Source organism: Lottia gigantea, assembly GCF_000327385.1.
Source record: "Lottia gigantea unplaced genomic scaffold LOTGIsca_182, whole genome shotgun sequence".
Taxonomy (NCBI): domain Eukaryota; kingdom Metazoa; phylum Mollusca; class Gastropoda; family Lottiidae; genus Lottia; species Lottia gigantea.
Genome location: NW_008708330.1, coordinates 245,434 through 258,728, shown reverse-complemented (window position 1 = coordinate 258,728; position 13,295 = coordinate 245,434). Strand labels below are relative to the sequence as shown.

The 13,295-nt window shown below is 33.0% G+C and overlaps 3 protein-coding genes across 3 annotated transcripts in view; 1 reads left to right on the top strand and 2 right to left on the bottom strand.

Moving 5' to 3' along the window:
* The window catches only part of LOTGIDRAFT_201570 (hypothetical protein), a 2,684-nt gene extending 1,886 nt beyond the window's left edge, over positions 1-798 (bottom strand). Inside the window, exons 1-2 of the mRNA XM_009052445.1 lie at positions 733-798; positions 429-471 (exon numbers count right to left, since the gene is read on the bottom strand). The gene's annotated coding sequence lies outside the window, so the exon portion shown is untranslated. The remainder of the gene's footprint in view (positions 1-428; positions 472-732) is intronic.
* Positions 799-1,428: 630 nt separating this feature from the next.
* On the top strand, positions 1,429-8,783 carry LOTGIDRAFT_226522 (hypothetical protein; the record flags this gene model as incomplete). The annotated part of the gene is made up of 10 exons (XM_009052444.1): positions 1,429-1,523; positions 3,646-3,886; positions 5,069-5,135; positions 5,470-5,559; positions 5,870-5,986; positions 6,405-6,538; positions 7,080-7,172; positions 7,499-7,599; positions 8,061-8,155; positions 8,515-8,783. The coding sequence occupies exons 1-10, from the start codon at positions 1,489-1,491 to the stop codon at positions 8,781-8,783; spliced, it is 1,242 nt and encodes a 413-aa protein (XP_009050692.1). The 5' UTR covers positions 1,429-1,488.
* Positions 8,784-10,340: 1,557 nt separating this feature from the next.
* On the bottom strand, positions 10,341-12,968 carry LOTGIDRAFT_238991 (hypothetical protein). The gene is made up of 4 exons (XM_009052443.1): positions 12,447-12,968; positions 11,596-11,766; positions 11,019-11,220; positions 10,341-10,527 (listed from the first exon to the last, which is right to left on the bottom strand). Exons 1-4 carry the CDS (start codon positions 12,693-12,695, stop codon positions 10,421-10,423), a joined length of 729 nt encoding a protein of 242 aa, XP_009050691.1. The 5' UTR covers positions 12,696-12,968; the 3' UTR covers positions 10,341-10,420.
* Positions 12,969-13,295: the final 327 nt, after the last annotated feature.

The window sequence follows — 13,295 nt, the reverse complement described above, 5'->3', positions numbered from 1 at the left end:
AAAATTTTACTCTAGCTTCTGAAATGAAATAGAAAGTTTTTCAAATTATAGAAATGGATCGTATGTACCGTTGCATAATGTATTATAATCAGGTTTGTCGTTTTATGTGATGATGATGATGATGATGATGATGTCGACGACGACGACGTGATGATGATGAAGATTTGCAGTTGTACTGTTCTGAATAAAATTAGAGTGAATATTGATCTTGTAACAGCTGTGAAATATCGGCGAGAAACATTATCAGATCACGTTAAATTTGTCGCGCATTTAGGAGAGGTACACGAAAAATGCATAACAATACACCTTACGAAAAAAACAATATGTCTCGGCATGCACTTTTAGTCGAATTAACGCAATGAAAACAAAGCCAAAGACATCATTCACCTACCTCTGGTAAATAACACTATACTATACCTATGCATGTAAGCTAGATCGAATTCCGAATAACAAGCGGGCTATACGTTTATAGGCCTACAAAATGATTATCATGTCTTAAATTCATAGATATCATATTTTTGTTTCCCAACCAAATCTAACCGAATTTAACATGATTATTAAACAGGTTTATAATGTCAATAGGCTATCAGCTGTAAACACAAACAAAAGTGTTCTAATTTTGATAATATTATGTAGCCTACAACCGCAGACCTATTTGAATGGTTAGCTTAAAGTACAATAACAAACACACGTGGTTTGAAACATGTAGCCTAAATTTTTAAAAGCGCCTCACCTGATATATGTTTGCCTTTTTGAATTCGTAATCTCCTACAGATGAAAGCAACAGTGAATAAAAGCTCTACTTATCAGCTTCATAAATAACTGACTCTGACACGTAGAAACCAAATTATGATTTATTTTCAACAACCATATTAGGGAACCACCATATTAGGGAATTGAGGGAAGTCGGTCATCATTTTATTTTTATGGAAGTAAACAGGCATGTCAATTCGACTGATTACTTTCTCAACGTTTGTGAAAGAATGAGTTTGAAATTGGATCAAATTTTAATTGTTACAGTGCATCAAAGCGTTACATTTGGACAATGCATTCTCCAAATAAACAGCCATTTGTTTACATTTTTTGTATTTTGGCTTTTGAATTTATCGAATGTCCCCCTAATATAAATATGATTTTAAATTGTGTTTACGCTTTTAAGATGAAATATTACTTCTAATCGGTTATACATATCACAAGGACATGATTTTCATGATTTTTTGTTGAAATAATATTGAAGGTTTTTGTTTCAAATTTGAATTTCTATCTATAAATGCACATGTAAATGCTTCAAATTGAATGGCAAATGCTTTCAATATTGACAGTTGATTGGTCAAAATAAACCACGCCCCTAAAAAAATGTAGGTCAAGAATTTTCTCGATTAACCAGAATGTGTCACCTGCGCATGCGTACATATTAACTCTAGCCAAGTTCCGGTTATGGTGGACAATTTTCATTTTCGCTGAATTTTTACTGAAAAATATTCCAAAATGATGCTTGATTATGAAATCGAGGAAGATAAACTGTAAGTATATTCTCTATTATGCTTTTCTTTCAATTGGCAGAGTCAAATTCAGACAAGATATGCGACTAGACGCCAGAATTTTCATACAAAACAGATTTGTTTTCATCGATTTTTCCCGGTTTTCTTTAATTCTTTATTTTGCTGCCTCGTTTGGCCAACGTAAATTCAACCCCCTAATTGATATAGACTGATACTTCCTTTGACGGTTAAATGCTTTAAAAATAATGTTTCAGTCTTTTTATCGTTAAATTAATTTTTGGCTATGCTCCAAACTATCATCATTCGAGCGAAAATCACGTGACATTTTTACCAGTCTGCCATTCAAACAGCTGTCGCCCAGCTCATTATTGACGTGTCAACAAAATTGTTCTCTAATAATTACAGACCCATAGCATTTGCATAGCTCACTTATCTATAAATATATATAACCTTATATTCTACCATACTGTAATTGCTTTTATTTGTTGAATAGATCTATTCAGTTTAGGCTACAATCTGCAGCCAAAACAACCATTTCATTATTAGTTCTATTTTGATATTGTTTATGTGCTTGTTTACTATATAAACCTTGATGTGACATAGTCTGTAGTGAGATTTTATTAAACCACCTATATATCAGAATCAAAAGAAAGGGATATAAAGGAAACTTATGTGTTTAAAAGTATTTTTTCATCGTAACTAAATGGTACAGTCATTTGAACCATATATATACAACTTGGATATGGCTGGACCTAACTCACATGCATATAGTTTACTACCAGAAAATGACGTAGAAGACTTTTTCATTGACAAGAATAAACATTTAAAGCTGCCATGGGAAGATCCCATGTGAGTAATAGTGTTTAAAAATTTTGAAAAAAAAAATTTTTTATGTCGTCAGTTGTAAGAAACTTTTTGTTATTATTGTTATGTGACTAGAGCTCATCTCATGGTTATGATGGTTATTTATATTGATGTCTGTGCTGATAAGAGCATAGAGTTTATGGACAGATGAATGTCTTCACCAAGTTTTATACATAGCTTTGTATTGGGCACTTGTTCACTCACTTCACTTCATAGTTTCAGTTCTTTCAGATTTTGAGATATATTGACAGTTTGCACATGTTTTCGGTGACTCAAAAGTAGTTCATTTAGAATTTTCAATTAGTAATTCTGGCAACATCTTGCGTAACAGCAGTTACTTTGCTATGTAAACTATGGGGACAAATTCTGTCTAACAAACACATTTCTCATGATTTCAAGGGATGATCACTTCTGTAATTCCTTTTCTTTGAGATCCCATGTAATCTGCTTGATAAACTGCTTTGAAAAAATGGAAAAAAATCATCTCATACCACAGTTAAATAACTTCTCCAAGGCCTTTTGATCTGGACTTAGTATAAAAAAAAAACTATCAAAGAATCCAATATTACCTTTCCAATCCTACCTTCATAGACCTAATACATAAACCCTGTAAATTAATGATCACCCTACAGAATTATTTATATATCATATTAGTAAACACATGTTTACATGGGGCCTAGAAACTTTATCCAGATTAAATAATTAGAAAGATTAGAGGGATTAGTGGTTATTTATTTATTATATTGATTGTGAATCCTGTCCTTTCATTAATACAGATCTAATTATGATAAGATTACAATTTTGTTACTTTTTATCAGAAATTTTTATCTCCACTTTGATCAAACAAATTCCCTTCCACAGTCCTGTTCTTATGAAATTATTTTTTAATCGATCAAAGTGTGTCCTGTTACAACCCTTTTTAGATAACATAACAAATTGTAAAATAGTGAAACCAAAGAAATATGACAGTCTCTTTGGGTTTGGCTATCCAAAGCTTTAGTGGAATTACAAGACCTACAAATGTCTTACTGAAAATTGGACTGGTGCAAATCAATGCTAACAATATTCCAGATACACATTGAAAGTTTATAGAACTCCTGCAATTCCACTAAAACGTCACTAATTGCAAACTATGCTTGTTTCACTTAAGGTCATCATTATTAATGAATTCATATAACAGTAAATTTTTAGTAAACCTCTTTACAATCCCTTTAAGTTGATATATCATGCTGATATCATTGTTAAGAATTAAGGTAATGTATCATGTATTATTTTGTAGGGGTATGAGAGTAACATCTGGTCATGTTAAACTAGAAAAAGATGGTCAGAATTTAATTGGTATCAGTATTGGAGGTGGAGCACCATTATGTCCATGTTTATATGTTGTACAAGTATTTGATAATACACCAGCAGCTAAAGAAGGTTCTCTAGCAGCTGGTGATGAGATAGTAGGTGTTAATGGGCAGTCTGTGAAAGGAAGAACTAAAGTGGAAGTAGCCAGAGCTATACAATCTATTAAGGTAGTGGTATTTAGGATGAATTTCCTATTATTATTTCAGTCACTTAATATTATTTTTGAAAATCAAAATGGCTTCTCGCTTTTAAAAAAAGCCCAAAAACTAGCACACCTATTGTGTCCTATCTAATCCGTACTGTTGTTAGCAGCCATAGAGAACACACAGTGACAGTACAAATAGCCAGTACGATCCAAAAACCCAATACAAAATCACTGTTACAAAAATTTTTGTGTTCAATGAGAGAACAGCTCTAGTTGTTATGCAAAATTAGAATACAATCATTTCAATACTCTTCGCTTGGATGATTATTAGATATAAACTTATTGATTATAATCATATCTGAATAATGAATATTGTTTATTCAACTATGTGTCTTTTATGACATTAGATATAATATAACTTTATACTGCAATCATCTGTAGATAATAATGATGTTGTTATATTATTGATAAAAACCATACATCAGAGAATGTCTAGAATATCAGCCTGGAATTGTACATTACTGTCTTTTCCATCATTATTCTTTATTCAAAGGGACAGATTCTTCATTTTCGTAAGTAAATGATACCCTGGTATCAGAAATGGGAATTGATCCACTAAACTAATCAGTACGCCGTAATAATGTATTTATCCATGCTGACAGTTATTTTAAAATTATTTTAAAAAAGTGAAATTTCTAAGACCTAAATCAACCCCTGAAAATGCAAACCATATAAATAAAGAGGATTTTTAATGTTGAAAAGGGACCCTGAATGTTTAGGTTTTCATTTTCTCTAATATTTAATTGTAGGCAAACTAGATAAATTTCAAATGAACCTATGTAATTTTAATTCTTAAAAGTATTAAAATTAAACTATCAGCTGAAAAGCACATTTCTGTGATTGATGAAATTGTGTTGTTGAAAGAATTTATGGTCTGTTAACACCAGACTAACTTTGTTCATGTACCGTATTGAATGTTTGATGTGTGAAATATCACATTTCTTTTAAATTATGAAAATGAAATAACAAATATGATGGATTCGCAGTTCTGCTCCCTCAAAGAAGATGTTGTTTAATGTCAAAAGAAATATATTTAAATTAGTATTTTATGTTTTAGAGTGATGTTACTATCAACTATAATAAATTACAGACAAGATGTCATGTTTTATGTTAAATCAATAGTATTTAGTATTTTATGTTACAGAGTGATGTTACTATCAACTATAATAAATTACATGCTGATCCTGTACAAGGCAAATCTCTGGATATAGGTAGGTACATGTATATTTATTATTGTGTAGCACATCAATAAGTCACAAGACTATTTCCATGGTCTTTCAGTCTAATTAAAATTTTTATTAGCTTTTATTTTTGATTTCGCCACTTCAGTAAGAATCTTTATATGGACCTCTTGAACATTCATCTGTTTGATGATACTACCAGCCAATCATATTTCTGCCCTCTCCAACGCTAGGATTGTGTAATGCGAACAAAAGGTGTATTTCAATAAGCATTAGACACAGAAATAGAAGTGTGGTCCAAGTTTGGAACTATCTATGAAGTTTTATTAGGATTACTAATAACAAAATGCTATTGTCATTTCAGTGTTAAAGAAGATCAAACATAAAGTAGTAGAGTCTATGAGTTCAAATACAGCTGATGCCTTGGGCTTGAGTAGAGCTATTCTTTGTAATGGTATGTATGAACAATTTTTGTAACTTGAAAAAATCTACTGAAGTTATTTTGAAGCGTTCGCTAACCTGAAGTTGTGTTGATACTTGTGGATTTTTTCAACTCCTTTTCTGTATGTCAGTGATGCAGGTCAGAGTTGATGACACGGAAATAGCGTCTAGTCGTTTTGATGGAACAATATACCAAGGTTCCTTGTGCTACAGACTGTCCATGTTAAAGACTCCTTGACAGAAAGAAATTGAAAAAGGGTGGTCTTCACAAAAATTTCTCTTATTGCACACTGCAGTGTTATCAACATATAATGATATTTCAGATGGTTTATTAAAGAAGTTAGAGGAGTTAGAATCATGTGCTAATATGTATTCATCTCTAATAGAACAGACTAAAAAGTTATTACGAGCGACCTTTGAACTTTCACAATCTCATAAAGGTAATATTGGTCATCTTATAGTTTAATATCAGCCTTAAATAAGTAATGGTGGTCTTGGATGACTTAGGGCTTTAATGGTTTTCAACTGAAAATGCCCTCTTTTATAAGGATCCTTTCTATCAGCTGTTATAAGCATCCTTTTTATCAGCTGTTATAAGCATCCTTTCTATCAGCTGTTATAAGGATCCTGTTGAAACTGATCCTTCCTGTCTTATCTGTACTCATTTACAGCTGGGTCAACTTGGATAATTATGAAAGATGACTAGAGCTTATTTAATCAAGGTCACCAGACTTTCACACGCTAACGCTGATAAGAACCCACAACCTTCATTTGTCAGATGTTACCAAGGAAATGACTTGTAAAGTTCCCTAGGCTCTGATAATATGTAATATGAAAGGAGTTTTATATATTTTACAGCGTTTGGTGATGTATTTAACAGTATAGGTGTTAGAGAACCACAACCAGCTGCTAGTGAAGCTTTCACCAAGTTTGGTGAGGCTCACAGAGAAATGGAGAAATTTGCAATCAAAATGTTAAAAACTGTTAAACCTGTAAGTAATTTAAAGCATGTCTCTAAACTTTCAAAACTAGACCCTTGAGTTGATGATATATATGTAGTATATAAATCAAGTACTGTGTGCTATAGATCATGTTCATAGGTTAATGGAACTGTCCTGTCATAGTACATGGTATTGTCCATCATTTTAGCTGAATTAAAGGGATTATAAAGAGGTTTTCTGTGTGTTTTTTTATGTGTATCGGGGACATTGATAGCATCAATTTGCACCATTCCAATTTTCATTTAGATGTCTGTTGTTCTAGCAATCTCCATGTTTGAAAATTGGAATGGTGCAAATTGATGCTATCAGTGTCCCCGCTACATATAAAAAATTAAGAAAATCTCTTTATAATCACTTTAAGAGGAGACATCATCTGTACTGAATATAAAAGGTGAAGAGCTAAACAAAAGTATGATCAATGGGAAATTTGGCATGTACAATTATCATTAACATTTATTAGTAGGACATTAGTTTCAGATAGGTTATATTTGTTTAAAACTAAGATATTAACTTGTATAAATTTATTTTTTAGATGATATCAGATCTGAATACATTCCTACATAAAGCAGTTCCTGATACCAGACTTACTGTTAAAAAATATCTAGATGCTAAATTTGAATACCTGGTAAGTTTCAGGTCTTTTAAGCATTTGTAGTGCACTTGCTTGAATATTATTTTTTGTGGAGGTTCAATTTTCGTTGCTCAACCAATCCACATATTCTTGCACCCTATAAAATATTGGAAGAAGATACAGACAGCATAACAGAAGCTATATCAGCTGATATTGATATTTATTCTGTTCTTGTAACAACAATGTATTTACCAGAGTATTAGGGTAGGCCTACATCAGCCATTGATCTTTGACAGAACAGAATTGTGCAAATAGTTCAATGATTACTAGATAAACATCCAAAGACTGGAAAAAAGGTTGAAGATTATGTTTTGTTACAGTCATATTGTTTAAAAGTAAAAGAAATGGATGATGAAGAATATAGTTATGCTGCATTACAAGAACCATTATATAGAGTAGAAACTGGTAATTATGAATACAGGTAGGTTGATACTAGATGCTGGGATATCTAGCTGATATTCTTGATGCTTAATTTCATTGGTTGACCAGATTTATCGAAAAATGTTGATGGCTAATAATTTATTAAAGTTCACCAAAATTTTTGTCACTGTTTAAAATGCGCACTTCAAGTACAGCCAGTCCTGTGAAGGTAACACAAAGGGAGATTATCAGTTATTAGGGACAGTTTACAGAATAAAAGATACAATGTCAACTTTGATTATATTGTACCAACTTTTCCACCTAAATGAATCTATATTCATAAAATGTTTTGGGAAATTATGGGATTATCAAATGTGTTTAGTGATGTCCTGTTGTCATGACAACATGTGTAATGATGTACAGTCAAACTTGTACAAACGATCACAAGAGTTCAGGGTGACATCTACAGTTCATGGTCTCCTCTAAGTGAAATTTAGAGTTTATAAAATATTTTTGTTATAGATTGATATTAAGATGTAGACAAGATGCAAGAACAAGATTTGCTAAAATGAGATCAGATGTTATGGTTAAAATGGAATTATTAGATCAAAAACACGGTAAGCAATAAAAAAAAAAAATTATCCTCTGAATGCTGGTGCAATTCTAAACCAGGTTGAAAAATCTAACAGTGGCAGGAATGGCTGGGCCTGGCTGGTTAGAGAGCATGGGTCCAATTTAAGCAGGCTGTGTATCTCCCAGCTCTTTGCACTGAAAATAACTCATTTGGCTTTAAAGATCATGAGTTGCCAAACTGATAGTACAGATCAAATTTTCTAAATAATTTGCCAAATACCCGTCAGTCTGCCTGCATCATAGCAGAAGAGTTACCTTGTTTTGAGCTAGACGAAATAGTTTTCTGAAATCTTAAGCAGGCTTGTAAGCTCTATGAATGAAAATATGTCCTCTTTTTTTGCAGTTCAAGATATAGTGTTTCAATTACAAAAATTTGTATCAGCTATGTCTAAATATCATAATGAATGTCATGCTGTGATGAAAGAAGCTATAGTATTTCCTATTGAAGTAGATCTATCTCGAGGTACCTTTACCTATGACACATCTAATCAGTTTGATGAAGATGGTGAAGATGATGATGATGAAGAAGATGAAGATCTAGAAACTGTAAGAGCTGCTACTGAAAGCAGTGATACTATCACAGAATTTGGTGATCTAATCAGCACTGATTGAAGAGCTAATATATTAAGCAGTATTTTGTGTCTAGGGGTCTAAAAGAAAGGCTGTTTCTTTGAATCTGAATTCAGATACTTTAAAGAAATGGAAATCTGAATCCAGATATTTGAAAATTGATCTGAATTTTTTGATTGAAACAATTGGGATGTCAAATCTCCTTTATTTGATCACTGAAAATCTGAATCCAGAAAATAACTTGGAAAACTAATCATCATTGATCGATTACTTAGTATCTGAATCCAGATATCATGGAAACAAATCATCATTGATTGATTACTTAGTATCTGAATCCAGATATCTTGGGAAACTAATCATCATTGATTGATTACTTAGTATCTGAATCCAGATATCTTGGGAAACTAATCATCATTGATTGATTACTTAGTATCTGAATCCAGATATCTTGGGAAACTAATCATTATTGATCGATTACTTAGTATCTGAATCCAGATATCTTGGAAAAATAATTTATATTGTGTTATTGAGGGTTCTAAACTTTTCTTTAATAAGTTTTCCACCTTGATGTGCAATCTAAGTAAGAGATATCTTGTTTCATTATTCTGTGACTACCTGTATTCATTTGCCATTTTATTTTGGCTGGGAATTTTGTAACAATGGTCGAATGTTCTTTTGGAGGTAAAATTTATAATTTAAGTTTTTGTTAAAAAAGTAATTTGTATCTGTTTCAATGATATAGCACAACTGTCCCAATTTGTTACATGTGAATTTAAAAACTTCTAGAGTGAAAGATGGAATTTCTGACGAAATAATTGCCAGTCTCATAACCAAAGGTATATACTTATTTATTCTATAGTATATATTATTATGTGATGTTAACATTCCTTCATAATATACAATAATAATATTATATTCTTGTTTTTGTTTACTATTTATTTGTTGTTATGTTTAGTGTATGTTAAAATCATTAAATGAATTTCTAACACGAATTTTGCCTTATTGAAATATGGGTAAATGATTTGTGTCAGGTCTTTTATTAGAAAAGAAACTTGTGCAATATATTCAGAATTTAGACAACGTCGTACATGGTCTTTAAACTTGTGGAAAACTTTAAAAAGTTGCGCTTGGGTTTGTGCCTTTATTGAGATGACATGAAGGTATCATGGAAGTTTGAAAGATTTGAAGATATTTCTTGAAGTGTATTGAAATTTTCACCTTATACGTTCCGGTTCTCCAATCCAAGTATTCATCTGGACAATGAATGATACATCTCTGACGGTGACGGCTATTGGTAACATTGGACTAAATGCCAATTCCGCACCTTGTCATATGTTATCTGCGGTGTGTGTATGTTGATAATCATCGTACAGTTGATGAAAGAACGTGCCTGCGGTGGGTGAAGGGTATCGATAACTTCACTAACTGACGCGAAATTATATTCGTCACCACGTATGGGAATTAAATCCAACGTTCAGTTCTGCCCACAATTCACTTCGAGCAATTTAAATTTCCTGTGGTCCCCCTTGAAAATTTTGTGACCCTGCACGGCCCCCTCACCCTTCATGTTGACTGCCTTCTTTTTAAGTTTTTAAATGTGAATAAAGGCACTCCAATTTATTGCAACAATATCAAATAAACACTGGTTATTTACAATACAAATAATTAAAAATTTGAGATCAGCTGATGATTGGTGTTGATTTTAACTTCTGTCTACAAGAATTAAGTACTCTATTGCCAGATATCCTGGCATTTTCTTCTGTCCATGCAGGCCCTTTACTTTCGCCTACAAAATATTAAAAACTAAATTAGCAAATCATTTCTTGAGATGCTAATAGATGCATTAGATGATCCGGAACCGTGTAATGAAAAGATACTTACCATCAGCACACACGGGTAATAATAAGTAACGAACGATTGGAAAATTCTATCTGAAATTGGGACCGCGTCCATGCTTTGAACATTTGTTACAAGGAGGGCCAACTTTTCCATCCAATTTTTTTTTGACAAAAGGAAGGTGTTGCCTTGGAGCCAACCCGAACAATCTGTGGCACCAGCAACCATGATTTCTAGAAACGCTACTTATAGGCCTACCACATGTTAATGCGTTTAAAAGAGGATTGTCTGTCTGTTGGACGTCATACAGCTTACAGTTGTACCATTCTAATATTGCGTTCGACGTATGGCCTAGCCTCATAATTTAAAAGAAAAATTGACCAGATTATGAAGTCACCATCGCTAATACCAGTGGATTTTCGAGAGCGCAGCCAAACTTACCTGTGATTACATTGTACTGTTGTCTGATAGGGTAACTCTGGGGAACACCGGGACCTAACATTGATCCTAATTTACTATGAATTCTACCATATTGAGACCAGTAAGTAGCTACAGTAGTTGATGGACGGACAGCCTCACATACATCTGTTCCTTTAGTTTGATTTGTTCTATTGACCAGAGAACTTTGGTGTAATATATTGGCCTGAAAAGAAATAAGCAACTGAAAACAGAGAGTGTCCGAAGCTGACTTTTCTGATCCTGCTGCTGATAGTTATTGATGCTGCTTTTGCACCAGATGGTGACCTTTGTGCATCCCCCGTGCATATAACTTGTCAGATCGCTATCGGAGGCTCATATAATGATTGTTGCCTATGAAGTCTAAATCTGATGCATGCGTCCCTTGGGTGCTACACGCATGTTCATTGTTGAAGAATAGAGTGATCATGTTACTTTGGTTTTGGTTTTCACAGATTGCAAAATAGAAAGCAGGTGCATATTCGGGTGCCCACAGTATACACATCTTGAATGTTGTTGGAAAGTGATATTGAAGGGGTCTTTGGAGTGAGCTGATACTAACCGGTATTATATCTTTCTCTTTAAATGCTACATTATACCTAGTCTTCAAGCCATTAGAAGTAGTCTTCTCACCATATTTATTAGATATTATATTATCTAACTGTGAGATGTGCATGGAACGACTAAGTGGTGGTCTTTTAGCAGGATTTAAAGATTTACTTCCACCAAAAGTCTGAAAATAGGAACACATTTCATTATACAGATTTCAAATAGAGAAGATTTAAAATTCGCACTAATCTATTTTTACTAATCATGCTTGATCACCAGCAACATTCGCAACGGAAGTAAATATAGTCAACACTTCAAACGCCCATCAATGCAAGAACCAGAAGACAAACTTTAATTTTGTAAAATGATATTGAAACCTTGCGAAGTTAAATCAATGTCTGGAACAGTGTCTCTTGGAAATTAAAACTGCGCTGATCCAATTGCGAAACATGCTGACCTACCTAGGCTTGTCTCTGATAGCTATTTATGGTTGCTATCTCGCTGAAATTCGTCTAAAATACCCATTAATGATTTTAAAGGATTACAAGGCATTGAGCTTAGTTTTCATCGTTTCTATGCAAATTTATCTTAGATTCGTTTCTGGTAGATTATAACAGAAAGCACTGGTATTATAATATGGATGTGACTATGATTAAGGTATCGCTTGCAATAATATACCTTACAGAGGCCACTAGGCCCATAAATACATAATATAGCATTTTTATATCCCAATCCTTATCTATATCAACATTTCAGTATGATGCTTCCGACAATATAACTGTATAACACTTACTACATGCCCCCGTCAATTTCACGACCGACCATATGGCCCTAGATGAATCGTTATATCTATGTTCTCCATACCTGTTTTGATGTTGTTATAAATTCTGTTTTAGATCTGCCTCCATCACCTATATTAAATGTTGAATCTTCTTGAGAATGTCTGCCCATTGGTGTCCTTTGTTGTGGGAAAGGCGCTGTTCGGAGATAACATCGTTCGATATACGGTGCGTGAGATATCACAGGGAAATAACAACCATCTTCAGTGAGTAAAGTTGTTACTCTCTTTCCTTGTCCATATGGTGTTGGCCTTTCAGAAAAGTCCGCTTTCATCTTGGTTTTGATTCAACGGCCCACAGCCTATATTGTCATGATGTAAAATCCAAAATTTCACCTTTAAAATAAGATATCGTGATTTACGCGTATTTGTATTACATTGTAGAACAACTTGACTGAAGTTTCAAACCTAATAACACACTAAACAAATATTAGACAAATATAGTACAAAATAATATCTCGATTAACTTTCTTCAGGGTTTAGGTTACGTCCAAATTTGCTAGAATTCGAAATATTAGACTTATTCACTATAACACAATAAACAATGGTATACCCCGAAATTTTTTCTATTGTTGGATTTTTTTGGTTGATGGGGGTAACCATGACGCTATTATTAATAATAATCAAAAGATATCATTACGCCGGGTCAAATATCGTCTGCTAATCTAACTGTTTTATTGTCTAGTTATAATGATTTAAGTCTATTATTGCCGGCTTATCGTTGGGATTTATAGCGATTAACTCAATTAATAACTGCTATAACTGTTTATTATTAACCCTTTCTTACTGTAATTGTCAATACTACGGTCTAAGCCACCTGCATTAGTGAGCTATGCCATATATAGATATGTACCTATCCGGTCAGGTATATTGTA

Excerpts from the sequence above, each read along its gene's own strand:
- LOTGIDRAFT_238991 (XM_009052443.1), bottom strand. The coding sequence starts at position 12,695 with ATGAAAGCGGACTTTTCTGAAAGGCCAACACCATATGGACAAGGAAAG. Across the intron at positions 11,767-12,446 it reads TTATAACAACATCAAAACAG|ACTTTTGGTGGAAGTAAATC; the intron begins GTATGGAGAACA and ends TCCTATTTTCAG. Across the intron at positions 11,221-11,595 it reads AAGAGAAAGATATAATACCG|GCCAATATATTACACCAAAG; the intron begins GTTAGTATCAGC and ends ATTTCTTTTCAG.